Source organism: Lepisma saccharinum, chromosome 3 (genome assembly GCF_977018435.1).
Source record: "Lepisma saccharinum chromosome 3, izLepSacc3.1, whole genome shotgun sequence".
NCBI lineage: Eukaryota > Metazoa > Arthropoda > Insecta > Zygentoma > Lepismatidae > Lepisma > Lepisma saccharinum.
Window position 1 is genome coordinate 82782168 of NC_139231.1, and position 17094 is coordinate 82799261.

At 38.6% G+C, this 17094-nt stretch overlaps 2 protein-coding genes across 6 annotated transcripts; both read left to right on the forward strand.

Annotated features, from left to right (window-relative positions):
• Positions 1-1238: 1238 nt before the first annotated feature.
• On the forward strand, positions 1239-7138 carry LOC145985871 (neurocalcin homolog). Of its 4 annotated transcripts, none has more exons than XM_083119987.1 (5): positions 1239-1287; positions 2199-2308; positions 3277-3395; positions 4526-4722; positions 6854-7138. In XM_083119987.1, the coding sequence occupies exons 2-5, from the start codon at positions 2239-2241 to the stop codon at positions 6942-6944; spliced, it is 477 nt and encodes a 158-aa protein (XP_082976113.1). In that variant the 5' UTR covers positions 1239-1287; positions 2199-2238; the 3' UTR covers positions 6945-7138. The 4 variants fall into 4 exon arrangements, with proteins under 4 accessions (XP_082976113.1, XP_082976110.1, XP_082976112.1 ...); XM_083119984.1 differs by having other exon boundaries at positions 4526-4714; XM_083119986.1 differs by having other exon boundaries at positions 4562-4714.
• A 1349-nt stretch (positions 7139-8487) lies between these two features.
• On the forward strand, positions 8488-16571 carry LOC145985872 (uncharacterized). 2 transcript variants are annotated; one of them, XM_083119989.1, is made up of 2 exons: positions 8488-8562; positions 15755-16571. In XM_083119989.1, the coding sequence occupies exon 2, from the start codon at positions 15820-15822 to the stop codon at positions 16378-16380; it is 561 nt and encodes a 186-aa protein (XP_082976115.1). In that variant the 5' UTR covers positions 8488-8562; positions 15755-15819; the 3' UTR covers positions 16381-16571. The 2 variants fall into 2 exon arrangements, with proteins under 2 accessions (XP_082976115.1, XP_082976116.1); XM_083119990.1 differs by having other exon boundaries at positions 8492-8558.
• The last annotated feature ends 523 nt before the right edge of the window (positions 16572-17094 follow it).

A 17094-nucleotide genomic window follows, 5' to 3' on the forward strand; every position in this document is an offset into this window, starting at 1 on the left:
ATGTCAAATTGCCAGGGCCCCTCTGGCTGAGACAATACGCCACTGCTTATTATCGCAGACGTCGTCATATATTACTGGGAACCAGATTTCTGTTTCGTAAATCCATTTTTTTTTAAAATAAGGTAAACTCTCTGCTGAATATCCGGGATTATATAAAATTTCAGAAGCACAGAGAGAGAACATAGCGGGGCCCCTACACCTTGGGGCCCCTCCGCATTGCGGGGGTTGCCGCTACGCCACTGGGTGGAGTGGTTAGAACAGCACGCTACGACGCCAGGGGTCTCGGGTTCGAATCCCGGCCTGGGCATGTTAAAACCCTTCATCAATTTCATAATATCGTCGCTCATCCTCATACTCACGATTAGCCAAATGTGGCAGAAAATTAAAGTAAAATGAATCAAATCAAGAAAACATCAATCAGTGGTTCTCAACCATCGTGAGCTCGTGGCCCGGCAAATTCGCTTTTTAGAAGTCGATGACTCGAACCCGACAATTTTACTCGTAAATAGTTCACTATTTTTTAATTAATATGTACGCTTGAAATTTAATATTTATAAATAAATTATGGTATAATCATAGAAAGCATTACTTTGATTATGTCTTAGTTGTCAACCACTGGATCTAATGGAATATTTTAGTTTCCTCTGGGCAATAGCATTAAATGAATTTCGTAAGGGCTGATTTTCATTGAAATGTTCCATTTTTTGACACAGAAAAATATCAATTAATCAAAATATTTCCATTTCAATATATAATTTACTGTTAATAAAAATTACTGTGCAAACTAAATTGACCGTGATGCCCTTTCGTCAACCTCCAAATTTGGAGGCCGGAATCAAGGCGCCCTCCGGTTACATCGTTTGATCGCACACCGTCACTATCGTGAAAGGATTTCCGGTTAACGCAGTCGAAACCCGAGCTCTGACTGGCTGTAAGTCGCTTCACCCTTCCGGCCCGGCCTTCAACTCAAGAACGGGCCCACGGTTGTAATTAAAATTTGGAGCCTTCACAGGTGACTGACAGTCCATTGAGTCCCCTTTCAGAGTCAAGGTAAGATTACTACGTTAACGACGTCTATCCAAAGGTATATATATACATATATGTTTGATATTCATGATTGAAGCATGGAACAGAGTGATTTTTTGTGGCCAATGAATGTAGTCCTAAAGCTATGATACACCTTACAAGTAACTCCTTGTTATTGCCATAGAACTTAATTGCGCTTTTTTTCGTTGTGTTGGCGTGCATCTGCGTATTATCTTTGAAGTTTTCAAGTAAAAATAATTTGTAAGTAGTATTCGCTATATTTACTATCCGTTTGTATTAGTCAGTTGGTTATTCAACGAAAAGCAAATGTTTAAGAATTGAAACGATTCCAAATAGAACTGAACCCGCCTTAAAAACTCTTTATTTGGAATTAAAACAGTATGCTTTCCAGAAAATGATATAATCGTATTAATTATTTTTTTTCAATTTTAATCGCACATCTTTATTGGTATTAAAACGCTTGTGCTCTTAACATATTGTTTTCGCATCAAACTGTAAAAAGAGAATACAGAAAGAAAGAAGGTGGTAGATTTTCTTGTTCTTTTAACAGGTGGACACTACGACTCATAAAAAAAAATCAAGTATAACTACATTTAATAGGATTCCCATATACAGGGTAGCCTGTAAGTCAGTTGGTAAATATGCTTGGTAAACAGACAACACTTATTACATAAAATAGTTGCGTACACTGTAATAACAACAACCAGTGCTTTTTTCTGAGGCTACACAACGGCACGCCATACTGATACCTTTATGTAGATGAGAATAAAACATTCTAACGAAAAAATGTGTGTTTGTGTCTATGCACGATCATTTATGAACATACCACAATATTTTTAGTAATCTTTATGATGAACACAGTAGCAAACCAACTTGAAGAGTGCCGGAATCTTTCTTACCAGAAGAAAAGCACTGACAACAACACATCCTCAAATTAACTACTGGTTTAGTGAAGTGATTACTATGCTACTGAATGAAGAGATTAATAACTGGCAGTGATAACTGGCTTATGGGCCATCCTGCAAAATGTACCTCAGGACAGCTTAAATCTCTTATCGATAAATTATATGTATAAATTACATGCTTCTTTCAAGATAAGCATGTGGCGTGCCTAGTTCTTCGAAATATGCCTCATCCTTTCTGTGTTCCAGATTTCTGTGAAGCCCTGATTCTAAATGAACTATGTGATACATGGGTCAAAATACGTCAATATTTAAGCTTGAGGGTTTTCCTGAACTGAAATTCCGAAAAGGGCTAAAGGGTAAGTATGTATATTCATAGGGGTCCAAAAAAGGAGGGGGTGTATAGGAGGGACAAGCCCTCTTTTATGTAAAAGGAAGTGTCTGCGGGAACACAAGCCACATTTTCTTTAAAAAAAAAACAATAATTTAATGTCAGATATCTTCCTGTAACCGGCTTTGGAGGGAAAATAAGTTATTTTCTAATCTGAAACATTTTACTTAGATGCAATATAAATTATGTAATAGAGAATCGTGAGTTTCATGTTTGAATTTGCTGATATTATTACAAGAGTCAAATAAAGATTGCAGGGCAGACATCTCAAATTTACATGAGGTACAAAACGACCTCAAGGCTGCAACGTCATTTTTATTATTTTAAATATGGCGCCTCCTATATACACTTGCACCAATGAAGAGGAGTGGTTTCTTGCCCTCTGTCACCCTAAAAACTTACAGAAATTTCTCGACAAATCAAAATTCAATATCTCTGTGCATGCTTATCACACCAGCAAGTTTACTAATGGAGGAGAAAGTTCGACAATGGCCACAGTTCGCAGGCAAATGGGTGGAAAGGACTTCGCAGTGGATCATAAGTGGACCCCAAAGACTTATTCTTCTTAAGGTATATGTGCACTAACTAAAAGTTTAAAATATCAGCAACAGTTCTGTGCTAAAATGCAGCAAACTTGTTCAACCGTACACACAGAAATCTACTAGATAAGAAACAAAGACAAATCAAGGTTTTCCTTTGACTCTCCCTTGTAAATTTTAGGAACGAACTTTGTAATCATAAATTTCTTGTCTTAAATTTTTATGTAATTTTAGTACAACATGTGATGCTATTCAAAAAAGTTTATCGTAAAAGGTACTTTATTATCCAAGTTATTTTCCACTCTTAGTTGCTATGAGGACAGTACACAAATAGAAACAAAATAATAGTTAGCATTTGGATCACTTTCCCAATCGTGTGTGCACATATTTCTTTCAGGCAGGGACATCCATCTGTTCTACAGAGAGCTGAGAGAAAGGCGTCCAGATGGCCATGTAGATAGATTGAGCTTCCGTGAAATATTTCAGTATCTTTTTCCGAAGGCTAACATGGACAAGGTAAGTTACATAATGCTTCCAGTTATAAACTAATTCACAGATAAATTTGTTCATTTGAAATATAACATGGCATGCTTTGCACTTTCATCAGTTAAAATTTCTCAAATTGGAATGAACATTCGGTGAAACGCACGATGAACTTTTAAATTGGGAAGTGAAAATGCAAAAAGCAACTACTCATCCAAAAGTCATACTTAAATTAAACATTTCTGGATTTGGTGTTTTGATATTATTGTTGATGATATTGTAGTATTTTAAATTTGTTTTTATTCAGTTTAAGATGGTTTGTGCTCTGCTGGGATTATAAAATATAAATAATTCATAGTATAGGCTTATGAAACAGTTACATTTTCACAAAATATATGTACTACTTGTATTTTCCATCATACAATTGTTCTATTCATCTAAAACATTTTTTGATGGTGTTAGAATCTCCATTCGGACGAGTTTTATTTTTTAAAAACCAAACACATGAAGAGGTACTTAAATATAACATTGTTTACAAAAGAAAGAAGCTCTACCTCTCTTAAGGTCTTACATTAAATGAAAATATAACTATATGTACATGGACGTCCGCAGCATATTTTCCAGGGAAGGGCAAGCAAGGTAATTTTTTTCCGGGGGGTAAAGGATGCATATTTTCCCCCAAAATATTGACGCCCCCTCAAAAAACACTATTTCAGTCTGATATTATCATGTTTCTTCAACGAATTTATAATTATTACGGTGACTGAAATGGAATTATGTGTGAAATATATAATTTTTAGGTAGACATCCGGGGGGCGTGGCCCCCTTTGCCCCCCCTTCCGGACGCCCATGTATATGTATAAGGGGTGCATTATATATTAGTATTAACTTTAAAAAACCTTATTGTTGGTATATCCTCCAATAGGAAAGTTCTTAGTATATAACACTGGCAGCATACAACCTTGTAGAGAGTCATACTACCTACACAATGCAAACACCATTTCTCATCTAGAAGTTTCAATCTGGAAGGGTGTAAGTCTATTTTAGAAGGGTGCGAAGCTAAATGTAGCACCAAAATGACCACAAATTAGGCTTTTGTGAAGCTGTATGTGGTGTGAAGGGGGAATGGCATTCTTCGAGTGGGATGATTTTGCAATTTGTAGATTTCAGATAGGTTATTCAACTACTACGACTTCCAGATGGACGGGAAAATTGAGTACCGTGATTTCCTGACCTTGGCCATCGTGTCCCTGGATGAAAGACCGAACGAGAAGCTCCTATGCCTTGCTTGGATGTACGACGACGACCGAAAGGACCATCTCAACAGCGATGAGATTCTCAAGATGATAGCGGTGAGTGGGTATGTCTTTCTCATCATCCCTGCTCTTTGCGCATATTCGAAGCGAGTCTGAAGCAGCGCTATTTGTTACGCGTGCGCAGGAAAGATTCAGCGCAACTGCGCATCCATGTGCGCACCGCTATGCACGCGGTGGAGGCACATTCAATAGCCTGGGCGAGCTCAAGCTTCAAGTTATCAATGTATTATTCCAAAAATTATTACGTTGCATTTATCCTTTAAAAGAACATAACATGTAAACGTTTTTTCTGAATCAACCCTCGTACTTTTTTAATTAACATATCGTCGGCGAGACATGTCTAATAGTAAGAATAGATTTAGAATCAGAGCATGTGGTAAGCGTCGAGATATCAAGATTTGAGGCACGACTTTATACAGGAAATCACATATCCTGCGTTGCCACAAAAATATTTCAAAATCTCTTAAGTAACTGATACAGGGCTGCAGGGAGTAATGTGTTTGACGCAAGCGGATATATTGCGTTATTGCAACACAACTCTACAGACATGAAATTGCGGTTTGCAGTGTAGTTTTCGAATTTCGTACGCGTGTGCAGCATATTTCCGAGGGTACATTTACAAGCGGATGTAGCGGTTATCGTATCATACTTCAAATCAACAGTGAGGCATACATGACTGGATGTTACGTTAATCTTTCTTTCTAATAACTTCAATATGTACAGTTAAAGAGAAGGCAACGAATTACATGATCTACTTTCATCCTTGCTGTACGGTTGGCAGCCTCGTCTCGTCTTGTGTGTGAGGTGGTCTGTATCGAGTCTCGAAATACTCGTATATATGTGCTCACCAGGCCTGATCAACCAGTCATATTTGTGAAAGCTGCTCTCGTATTAATGCGTGGAATGCAGAGCGAGAAGCAGTGCTGTAGCACTGTAAGATGGATTGAAAGGAGGACGTGAGCTAGACGGGAGGCTTCGTCAGTCGCGTTCATGCTGTGGAAAGCATCTCGTCATCTGATTCGTGAGTAACGGTGCAGCATGGCATTGTAATAATGGCAGAAGAAATAGGAGGTAGTTCCGTGAAAAGAAAGACACCTTCCCCAGCAGTATTTTTTTACCTGCGGCTTCCCCAACCCCTTTTCTGCTTACTGACCTTGAGGTGAGCTGTGCAGGCGTTAAGCTCGCGCCGCACGGATAGCTCGCTGACCTCCACAAGTTCAAAAGAGATGCTCACATAAGCAAACTTTCACAGCACCTTGTAGAAGTCATTAAGGCAACCAACTTCTTGTAGTAACTTATAGAAGAATATATATGATCTGCAAGCGAATGATTCGATTTAATCGACTTTATGCCACTGTTGGCTAATTGCGAAGATGAGGATGAATGCTGATAAGATGAAATAGATGAAGGGGCAATCATAATTAAATACGGACAGCACAAAGCCCCACGGAGGATTATACTGGCCGTGAGTCAAGACGCCAGAGCCTCGCTAGTCTCCAAAATGCAGTCCAGGGTGTACTACGTGGAAGGGAGGTTGGGTTTCTTGAGAAACGGTCACCCCTTACACTCTTTAGCATGCAGAATTTCATCCAGTCTCCCAATATTGACAAAGTGTCTGGTCCCGTGATGATAATAAGTTTTCATATATTTCCCCACATAAAAAAATAAAAGAAAATTCCCTCGCTTTACTACGAGTAGGTATGATTTATTTATTACCTGATTAATAATTTTTACAATGCAGATTTATTACTGTGAAGGATTGGAAGGATTTTATACATTTACAAATAGGTATAGCGGGTGTCATTGGTGACCGTTTATGAAAACACCCAAATGTCAACTTCTTCCACGTAGTACATCTTGGACTGTATTTTCCACACTAACGAGGTTCTGGCGTCTGGACTCGCAACCCGCATAATCCTCTGTGCGGCTTATGTTGTTCTATTCATGTATGTTGGTAATTGTCCCATCATTCATTTCACCTTATCACCATTCATCCTCATCTTCGCGATTAGCCAAAAACAGAAGAAAAGCGTAGTAAAAGAAAGCATATAGCCATCATACAGTTCGAAATGCATATAACTTCCACTGGAATATTACAATAGCATCTACTGACTAGCACATATCCATCATGGAGCCATTTGCTGATACTGAATGCTACAAATTCTCTCTTTCTAGACTCTGTACAAAATGGTGTGGCCCAGAGTCTCCAACCTCCAAGCGTGCCTACATGTGGAAAGGATCAACACCAGGATCTTCGCGAAAATGAAGAAGGACGATGAGGACAAAGCCACCTTGGAGGAGTTTGTCCTTGTCGCGAAGTACGACTTCGACATCCAACAGCTCTTGTTCATGGGATCAGTTCCCGTTCGGCGGAGGCGCAGAACGCTATTAAACTCTAAGTAGTCTTGTACCTTTTGTGATGTTCTGCCTTTGCACATATAAAACCTATTGTGGAATATAGCTTTGTCTTTGTGTGGTTATTTATGTTTGTGTGAGCGAGAAAAACTTACATGATGTTCACAAGTTATTGAGCGTATATTAATAAGAAAGGAAGAACTTATTCGTACATCACGTTGTGGAGCAGCTCAAGCCAATTTTTGACAAGGGGACAAACTTTCAAAACGATTCAAAGAAAACCAATATGTGCTCCATTTCTGAAACGTAATATACAGCCGGTATTCAGTTTCTCGCCAAGTGAAGTTTTTGATCCAATGGCTAACGTTACTTGTAGTTTACATTGAACAATGTCACGCACTTTGGTTGCACGAAAAAAACTCTTTCACTTACTCCTTTAACACATATATTCACTCTTCAAAGCAGATTACGCATCGCTTTCTTCCAAAACGTCACCATATCGATAATGATTTCTTGCACGATGCATTTGGCCATCTGATGGTGGAGTCAACAATTGAATTTTTTGAGTTGCTCTGTGGTAAGTTCTTTGGTTATTTTACTAGACTGAAATGCAGTCCATAATTTGTGAACGCCCCGTATATTTTCACTCTCTCGCATAATTTGTGTGGAGCAGCTTCATTGTGCATGAATAAAGAAATGTCCATGCTTTTTCTCCCCACCCTAACGAAGCCCTGCAATCTCGCTAAAACAGTATTTTATATCTTATACGTACGCAACCACGTCGCACACATTCACTGATACACTATGAACTCTCACAAAATAAACTTCGTGACCAATGTAACTTTACTCATACGTATTCTTTAAAATACGACGTTGCACTCAGTATCTATCTTCATGCCTCTATTTACTCATGTGTGTATAGGGGGGGGGGCATGGTGGTTCAGTCGGTATAGAATATCTGACTGCCACGCGGGAGACCCTGGCTCGATTCCCGGGATGGGTGCTTTCAGATATCTATTTTTCCATCAATGTTGGAGCGGCTCTGTGGTTCTCTCATCCTCTAATAAATGCGTACCTGGGAGTAAAGGCGGCCGAAGCGTGGTACTGAACACATCACCTCCACAAAGGGCCGATATTGTGAATGTGCTGGGTTCTACCTCCACAACCCACCATCTGGCTTCACTGGCTGTTGAAATTTGCAGGGTGTATCTTTAGCTTACTATTATTAATATGTAATAATTATAAATTATATTGTTATTATTACTGCTACTTAATTTTATATCAACTGTAAATCCCCTTCCTTCATAAAAAAATGAGTATTCCCAAGTCCAAGTAAAAGCGATGTTATTTATCACGTAAATGTTTCAGAGCATGGCGTGTTTCTGAAAACCAATGAACACACACTCGTACAGTATATAGGTGAACCACATTACTAATCAACCTTGGGCTTTGCACTGACAACATGGCGTGCAACCGAACCCCCATTGTGGCATGCATCAGCGTAAATTCGAAATTTCATCAATTCGTAAGTAAGGAAAACTTTGTTTTAAAAAGACATAAGTAAATTAAGTAGTGATAGTATCCTACATTCGATAATTCTAGTTGCAAACTGTCCTCTGTGGTGAAGTAGATGTCACTTAATACTACTACCCACGTATCTGAAGTAAAAAACCTAGACCTACATGTTTATTTTCCATCCTTTCGTAACATGGGCAGTGAGAGAGTTCATCGAAAGTAAAGAATTGTTAATTTTTGAGTTTCTGTTGTGGAGTTTGTACATAACAATACTCAGTGTGGTATTTAAGAAATGTCCAGTGGGGTGAAATTCTACTGACTGTCTAGAGACAGCATGAACATACATACATACATATACGTATATAATATTATATATATATATATATACACACACACACATATACACGTATGTACCTTTGTGGCCGCTAGAGGAGAGGGGTTGCAGGGGGTATCTCGACAATTCTTTAAATGGTAAACAAGGTCACTCCACACTTTGTCTTATGTCACTCAATGTTTAAAGGAAAAGCTTTAAACAAAACATATTTTTAATAATTGCTGAAAAATTGCCGATTTAAATTTGAATCTTGACAGAAAGAAAAGCCCAAGTCCACTTTGTGATCAGATTGGGATTGGGCCTACAGTATTTAAGAGAGATTTTGACACCCAGTCCCAGAAATCTAGTCTGGGACCTAACTTTTGGGGATCTGAATCTAACTTGCGCATATCTTTTGGGGGGGGGGTTGGAATCAAAAATCAAAACTAAAAATAGTGCACAAGACTACTTTGCTAAATTAGTTACATTTGCGAAATCATAAAAATTACTCATTAACTTCCTTCTCACGTCCCAGGAGCTTAACACAAGTTCCATTAGCTTGTTAATTCTGAAAATTTGTTAGGTGGGCAAGTGTCCCCGCCAATGTAAGCCTAATTAGTCCTGGACTCCTTGAATGCAAGGCAATAGCTATTACCATTAATATATATCTAACGCCCAATCATCGTGTTAAGTAATTTCATAATCAATTGTTGTTACGGAACAGATCAAGAGAATGAATTCAGTATCGATTCTTCTGTATTTTTAGTCATGATATTTTATAAATGTGTTTAGTTTGCTGCAACATTGCAAAACTACCAACTTGACAATGCATGCTAAAACCGAAAAATATTAGGTTAGTCAAAAAGTAAATGCAATGTTTTTATTTTCTTCCGTATGTTGGCTGTACAGCTTTCTGCGCTCGCAAGCCGATAGATAGTATCGTTGTCTTCGCCTGTATCAGGTTACAGCGTTATCACTTCAGTTCGCTCTGCAGTGTTGCCAAGTAAACATGGCTGCGCCACTGTTCGTGTGCACCACAGAAGAACAGCGTTCTGTAATCAGTTTTTTGTGGTCTGAAGGTGTACCAGGAGCTGAAATCCATAGAAGACTTTCAGCACAACACGGTGATAATGTTTTAGCGCTGCGAAGTGTTTACCAGTGGATTGAAAAGTTCAAAAGCGGTCAACCAAATGTGAAGAACGAGGAAAGAGCAAGTCGTCCAGACACATCCACTGCTGATGACAACATTGAGCAAGTCCGTGAGCTGGTTCTGAATAACCGACGAGTGACTGTTGATGAAGTGGCAAACCATATGCACTTTAGTTATGGTTCTGCATATGAAATTATCCATAACAGGCTCAACTTTCATAAAGTCTGTGCGAGATGGGTCCCTAAAGAACTCACTGACGAGAACAAGCAAAATCGTGTGAGAATCTGTCAGCAATTATTGGACAGACATGCTAACGAAGATGAAGCCTTTATGAAACTAATCATTACTGGAGATGAAACATGAATCCATCACTTCGAACCTGAGAGCAAACGCCAGAGCATGGAATGGAAACACCCTGAATCTCCAGTGAAAAAGAAAGTCAAGCGTCAACACTCTGCAGGAAAAGTGATGCTCACACTTTTTTGGGACTCAGAAGAGGTAATTATGGAACATTATGTGGAAAAGGGGGCAACAATAAACAGTGAACGATACAGTGATATGCTTTCGAACAAGTTTAAACCTGCAATTCGAAGCAAACGACGAGGTCGGTTGTCGGAAGGCATTCTTTTGTTGCATGACAACGTGCGTCCCCATACAGCTGCCAACACCGCTCAAACTCTTCAGAATCTGTGCTTCGAGATGTCAGAGCATCCTGCATACAGTCCCGATCTCGCCCTGTCGGATTACCATCTGTTCGGTCCACTTAATGATGCTTTAAGAGACCGTCGATTCGACACAGATCAACAGGTGAAGGAAGCGGTGCATACGTGGCTTGCTGCTCAACCGAAAACCTTTTTTTCTCAGGGTATCGGAAAGCTTGTGGAATGTTGGACCAAGTGTATTGAAGTGCAGGGGGGCTATGTTGGAAAATGATATCATTGTAAGTTTTCTATTGTTGCTGTGAAAAATAAAAAAAAATGATTGCATTTACTTTTTGACTGACCTAATATTTACAAGAAAGGATACCACCTTCCAACTCACCTGTGTGTTTTAATTCAGTGATGTTGAAAGATAATATATGTGTAACTTCATCACTAGATACATCAAGCCATGGCCGTGTAATTTTCCATTTTGTTAAAATTTTCACGGGCAACCAACAATCAAAAGGAACTCACCACTTTACTGCTACTTACAATTTTTCAGAACCGATCCTTTGATCAACACAGTCTTCACCGCCACCGTTCGTTTTGAAGGTAGGTTCCCGATATTGCAGAGTCTACGACTCGTAAGTCTCGCTTTATTCACTAACATTCTAGCTTCACAAAAAAAAAGCACACTGTTCTTTAAAAAATGAATTCGTAAAGGACTATTGCATTCGCGTCAAAAATCCCATGTAGGCTATCTCCGTGTACTATTGTTAAACTCATACAAATACAGAAGTTCTGTGGTGACAAGTTCGAGTCACGTGACAACTCATTTGCAAATTTCACATTCATTGCGGTAGCATTTTCCTGCCAAATTCCGTGGACAATGAAAAGAGAAGAGGGGAGGTATTCTTCAAACCTCGCCACTTGTTTGACAGTTCCAGGAATATAGATGAGGCGATATCTGCGTTCGCCAATTAGAGCTTCCAGTTGTCTTACAGAAAAGTGTTTCAATTGAATATTGAAGTGGGGAAAAGTAACTAAATTGCCAATACTTTCTTGTCTCGTCCCCAAATATAATCACCCCGGGGATAAAATTTATCAAGCAGAGAGGGGGAAACAAGTATCCAGAGGGGGAATTCCCCCTCATCCTCCCTACAAATAGCACCCTGACAATACTTCTGTAGTTATCCGGATTAAATCGTATCAATCCATAGGATTATTCTTTATTTTAACTTTCTCTAGAAGCTTCAATTCACCAAGGTTCATTCACTTGTTTACTCTAACTGTCCACTCCTCTCAGGTATTTGAATTACGCACAGTCGAGTGTTAAGCAGACTCCCACTTCCTGATGTATTGAGGCAACAAGGTTTACAACAGGTAAACAAGTAGTGAGCTGTTTACAATAATAGGAAGGTAAAAACTGGTGGAGGTGCGGGGCAGCCGAGCAGGTTCTTCGAAGCTTACATCGAAAAGTGTTGTAATAACCATTCAAGTAATGGCACTCATCTACAAAACCTTGAACCTTGGTGAATTGAAGTTTCTAGAGAAAGTTAAAATAAAGAATAATCCTATGGACTGATACGAAATTTAACTTTAAAACTATCTTACAATCATGTCGCCACCATTCTGCATTACATGTTTGTTTAATGCATGAAATGCAAACAGGCTGTTATCTTTCATTTATTACTATCTAAAATGAAAACTAACTTTCGCTGAAATATAATTGACTTCATGAGTTTAAATATAAAATTATAGAGGTGTGAAAATTACGCGGAATTCAAACTTTCCTCCACGCGAAAATGTAAAGTAATTGTTCATTTCATTACTTTACAAAAGTAACAGTTACAATTACAGTTACAAATAGACCCAATACTAAAACATATCCCACAGACACTGACGTCAGTGGTTTTGAGATATGTTTGTATGTAGAGGTTCTATCGGGCAATAAACCAGGTGATTTCCGGTCCGAGCTTTCGAGAGCTAACTTCACTTTCATCTTCAGGGATTCCATCTTCTACACTTCAATCCCTGAAGATGAGAGTCACGTTAGCTCTCCATAGCTCGGAAGCATATCCGGATACACCTGGTTGCTTGCCCGAGAAAACCTCTTCATTATTCGCCGCCAGGAAAGCTTCAAGAATTATTTATGTTTGTGTGTAGTTTTCTTCAAGCAAACACAACCTGATTTTTTTAGTTGACTGTTTTCGAAAACATCACCTAAAACAAAATGCAGTATATGTGACAGTGTGATATTTATTTTTCTTATTATCTTCCTAGCGTAATACTTCAAATGGACCTCCCCAATAATGAATGACGTAGTAGGTTAGGCTATCGTAGAGTAATAAATGAGTTTCGATTCCAGATCGGAGCACAGTGCAGTCGTTGCGATTCCACTAAACTGTATAACCAGCCTCGATTAGCCTAAATGAGAATGAAGTGGATTGAAAACAAAACTTTACTTCTCTTCGCACCTCACACTTTTATTTAGTGCACGTTTTTAGGTGGCTGAGCATGTTGACTGGTCGACTCGCTACCTCACCACCCAAAGTTCAGGATTCGAGTTCTGCCCTGTGGGATGTTTCTTCCCGTGCCCCTTCCATCGATTTCGTGTAATCATTATTCATTTTCGTCGTTGCGATTAGCTAAAATATAAAGAAAGCGATCCAACATATGAAAAATATATCAATTACCAAGATAATATAGTTCACTAGAACATGTTATTTCTTTAATTGTACATTACATATAATCAATGCATTTTACCCATTTCTTATATTTTTTTTACTTCAAATTCCCAGCCCCTCTAGTATTTCGCATCTTGCCTTCAGGTGTCAAAAGACAATGAATGTTTCGTTGCAATCTTCGAAAATCAACTCACATAAAATCACTTTGAACTCTACTATTGTTGATTACGTCACGAAAAGCAACACCTGCTCTACGAAACCAAGAGTCCTAAGTTCGAGTCCTAGGTAAGGAATGGACATGTCATTGTATTTGTTCATTGATCTCTTTCAACAATTCACCGTTTGCTCAGAGAACTAGAAATGCAACATAAAATATCCAAAATGAAACTAGAAAGAGAGAAATAACAACTGCACACTCGTAACGAAGTTGGAAGAAACCAAATATGTAGTGCTTTTGTGTTTTGTTTCCTTATCATGTAAATTAATTTTAAGACAAGTTCCCCATTTCTTACCGATTATTATTTACTTTCAGAGAAAATCTTATCTTTAAAAGAATGTTGCAGGAAAGATCCGAAAAGGTGAAACGGAATTTGGTAAAGAAAAAGATGGCGCTGAAGTGTTAACATTGGTAGTAAGAAACAAGACACTATTAGACCAAAATTCAAAGTGATGAACCAATGCATGTATGTTGCATCAGAAAATCCAGTGGAAGGAAAAGCAATGAAGTCATTCCTGACGTTCAGACTACAGAGAGCAATGTAACAAGTAACCATAAGCATGACAAGAGAAGCAACATAAATCTAACAACTCTGGAAAATATATATCATAGTGAGAATGACAACAAGCGACATACGTGTAAAGCTTTGAGCAGCAGGGATGCATTTACAAGTGAGAGGACAGGAAGGAAGCAAGACAAAGGGGAATCCTCCAGGTGCTTCTCTTATCGACGGTTTGGTCACAGGACAAACTCCAGTTCTCGCCGCAGAGACTCGATCGACTGGTGGGAGAATAGTGCAACCTACCAATACAACAAAGGACAACCGATAACCGTGGGATTACACACTACAATAAACCAAGAGGTCATTGAAATCCAGGCGAAGATGAAGAAGAAGCGAAAACATCTGGACAACGAAGACGAAGCTGCAGGAAGATGTAAAGTTTTTTCTTGCCTCAAAAGACAGCAGAGTAATGAATCTTCGTGCGCTAGCATCAAAATAGAGAAGCGGCAATGCAGCCTAAGACGTCGACATTAAAGGTGACCACTCTTGTTCAAACTTTCCAGTGTCACTTCCACTTCTTTGTCATACAGCAACTACTTTGTTTATTCAACATATAAGCAGGAAATAAAGCCTTTACACAGCACACCGTGTCATCTTTGAATGCGCCTAAGACAAACTGTCTGATAGATGTGAATAATAATAATAACAACAACGTAGAGATGAAAGGGACCACGGGTGATAATATTTAGGCACCTCTTACATGAATTTGTAACCTAAAACTGGACTAGCAAATTTTCATATTCAAGCCCAAAGTAAAATCCACATAACATCAGGTACTTTCGGATAATATCTAAATTGGAAAGGGTTTTGCATTTGCTGTAAGATCATTATGATATTATTCCAAAATTATCATCTTCATGAATATTCAACCGGCCTCCGTGGCGGAGTGGTTATCACATCGCACTACGACGCAAGGGGGGTCCCGGGTTCGAATCCCGGCCTGGGCATGGATGTTTGTGAGCGTCCATTCATCAATTTTATCATATCATTACTCATCACCATCTTCGCAATTAGCCGAAAGTGGCAGAAAAGAGAAGTAAAAAAAACTAAATCAATCAAATCATGAATATTAATTAATTAATTAACTAATTCATTATTACCGCTACATCGACACAAAAATAAGCTTTGAAAGTTTTTATATAAGCTGATATGTGTGTGCATATAAAGTATGAAGGGGAATGACCACACACCTCAATTACATTCATCCCTAGTCAAAAAGCTTTCAAAACGTCGGTCCAGCCAGGGAAGTACGCGTAGGTATCAATATTTACTGTGTTCAACTATCTAGCACCCTGAATCTATTTCTGCGTATGAATGTATGATTATCCAGTTGCAGCATTTGGTAATTTCCATAACCACATTCGTACATTTTCATTACCACATTCGCACATTTCTCTAGTGCATTTCATAAAGTGTGAAGCACATGAGTTTCTGATTTTCTTTTACTGTGTACTTTCGAAGAAACCGTTTCTGTCGAGAAACTAGAATTAGTGAAAACTATATTCGACATGTTTTTTACTTGTCAATAACAGTATTGTACAAAAGCCAGTAGTAAAATATCAGTACAGAGCAGAATCACCTTTTGTGAGCTTTAACTGTAAGGCAACTGTGAAATCCATTTTTCGTTTACTTTCAGAGGATATTCTTTTGGTAGAATAACACAAAACCAAAACCGATTAGGTTCTTCAGGATCAGGAGAAGATGACGTCACAAAAGGCTGAAGATACTGGCCCGAACAAACAAGGAGGTGGTGAAGAAGATCTTAAAGGTGAGGAAAATAAGGAAGAGCTCACACCAAATTTGAAGAGCGGCCTGGAGAACGCTTGGAAGACTGAAAACATCGGCGATAATGAACAAGCAGGGTCGAAAAGTGACAGCAAGGTGGACGAAATTGTGTTGCACACACTGCAAAATATATACTACGGTCCCTTCCAGGGAAAAAGCTACAGTGTGGACGAGTTACCATCAAATTCTGGCCACACACCCGAAAGGTCATCAACAGCCGATTCCAAGGCCAAAGAACTTGCGAATAGATATGGAACGAGTCATAACAAAAATTCCTCCCAATTCTGGTGGCTCAGGAGCGAGATTTATAGAGCCAATAGAGGTAAACCAATCACTGTAGGCCTGTGGAAAATAATAAACGAAGAGTTACGCATGCGCGAAGAATCTTCCAGTAAGAAATCTACTAGTCGCCGATCTACACGAAAAAATACGGAACCATCAACATACAAAAGAACTTCAACTGGTGATAAGTGCTAAGATTCAGAAACTGAGAAATCGGCGATTAAGATTAGACAGGTCGTAATCAAAAATAAAAATATTATGTGTTGAAGTCCAAGGCAAATCTGAACCTATTGAAGTTATGGACTTAGTGTACATGCAATAATCATGGACAATATAGGGAAATTTATGCTAAATTATTGTCATCTTAACAATAAACTGTGTAGCATGAAAACAGTCTCAGGTGAATTAGAATGTAATATTCCCATAAGCAAACCTTAAATCAATTTTACAATAAATTCAGTGGCGTACATAAGGAAGGTTCACATACTCCCTTCATAAAACGACATAATTCTTCCTGTTTATTGTTCCAGGTATCGCCTGCTGACTCTAAATCCCTTATTAAAACTTGGAAATTATTATTTAGTAATGTACTGCAGTTATAGATCGACTGTTGGTATGCCTACAGTATTGCTACGATGATATAACAAATATTTACTTAGTCATTGAAGAAATAATCGAATGGACATAATATTAGTGTCAGAGACTCTCAAGGTTGATAGTCCCTGAACGAATTTAGCAGAAGTAGATATTTACCATTACAGGCAAAATAAAATGGCAGTGCAAAGTGTGAGGCAAGCAATGATAACTGCTCAAGAAAATAGGAAGAAAGTGGTATGGAAGGAGATCATGGATATTAACAAAATACAAGTAGTACAAGTAAAGGGCCATTTTGTTGGAAATAAATTGGGG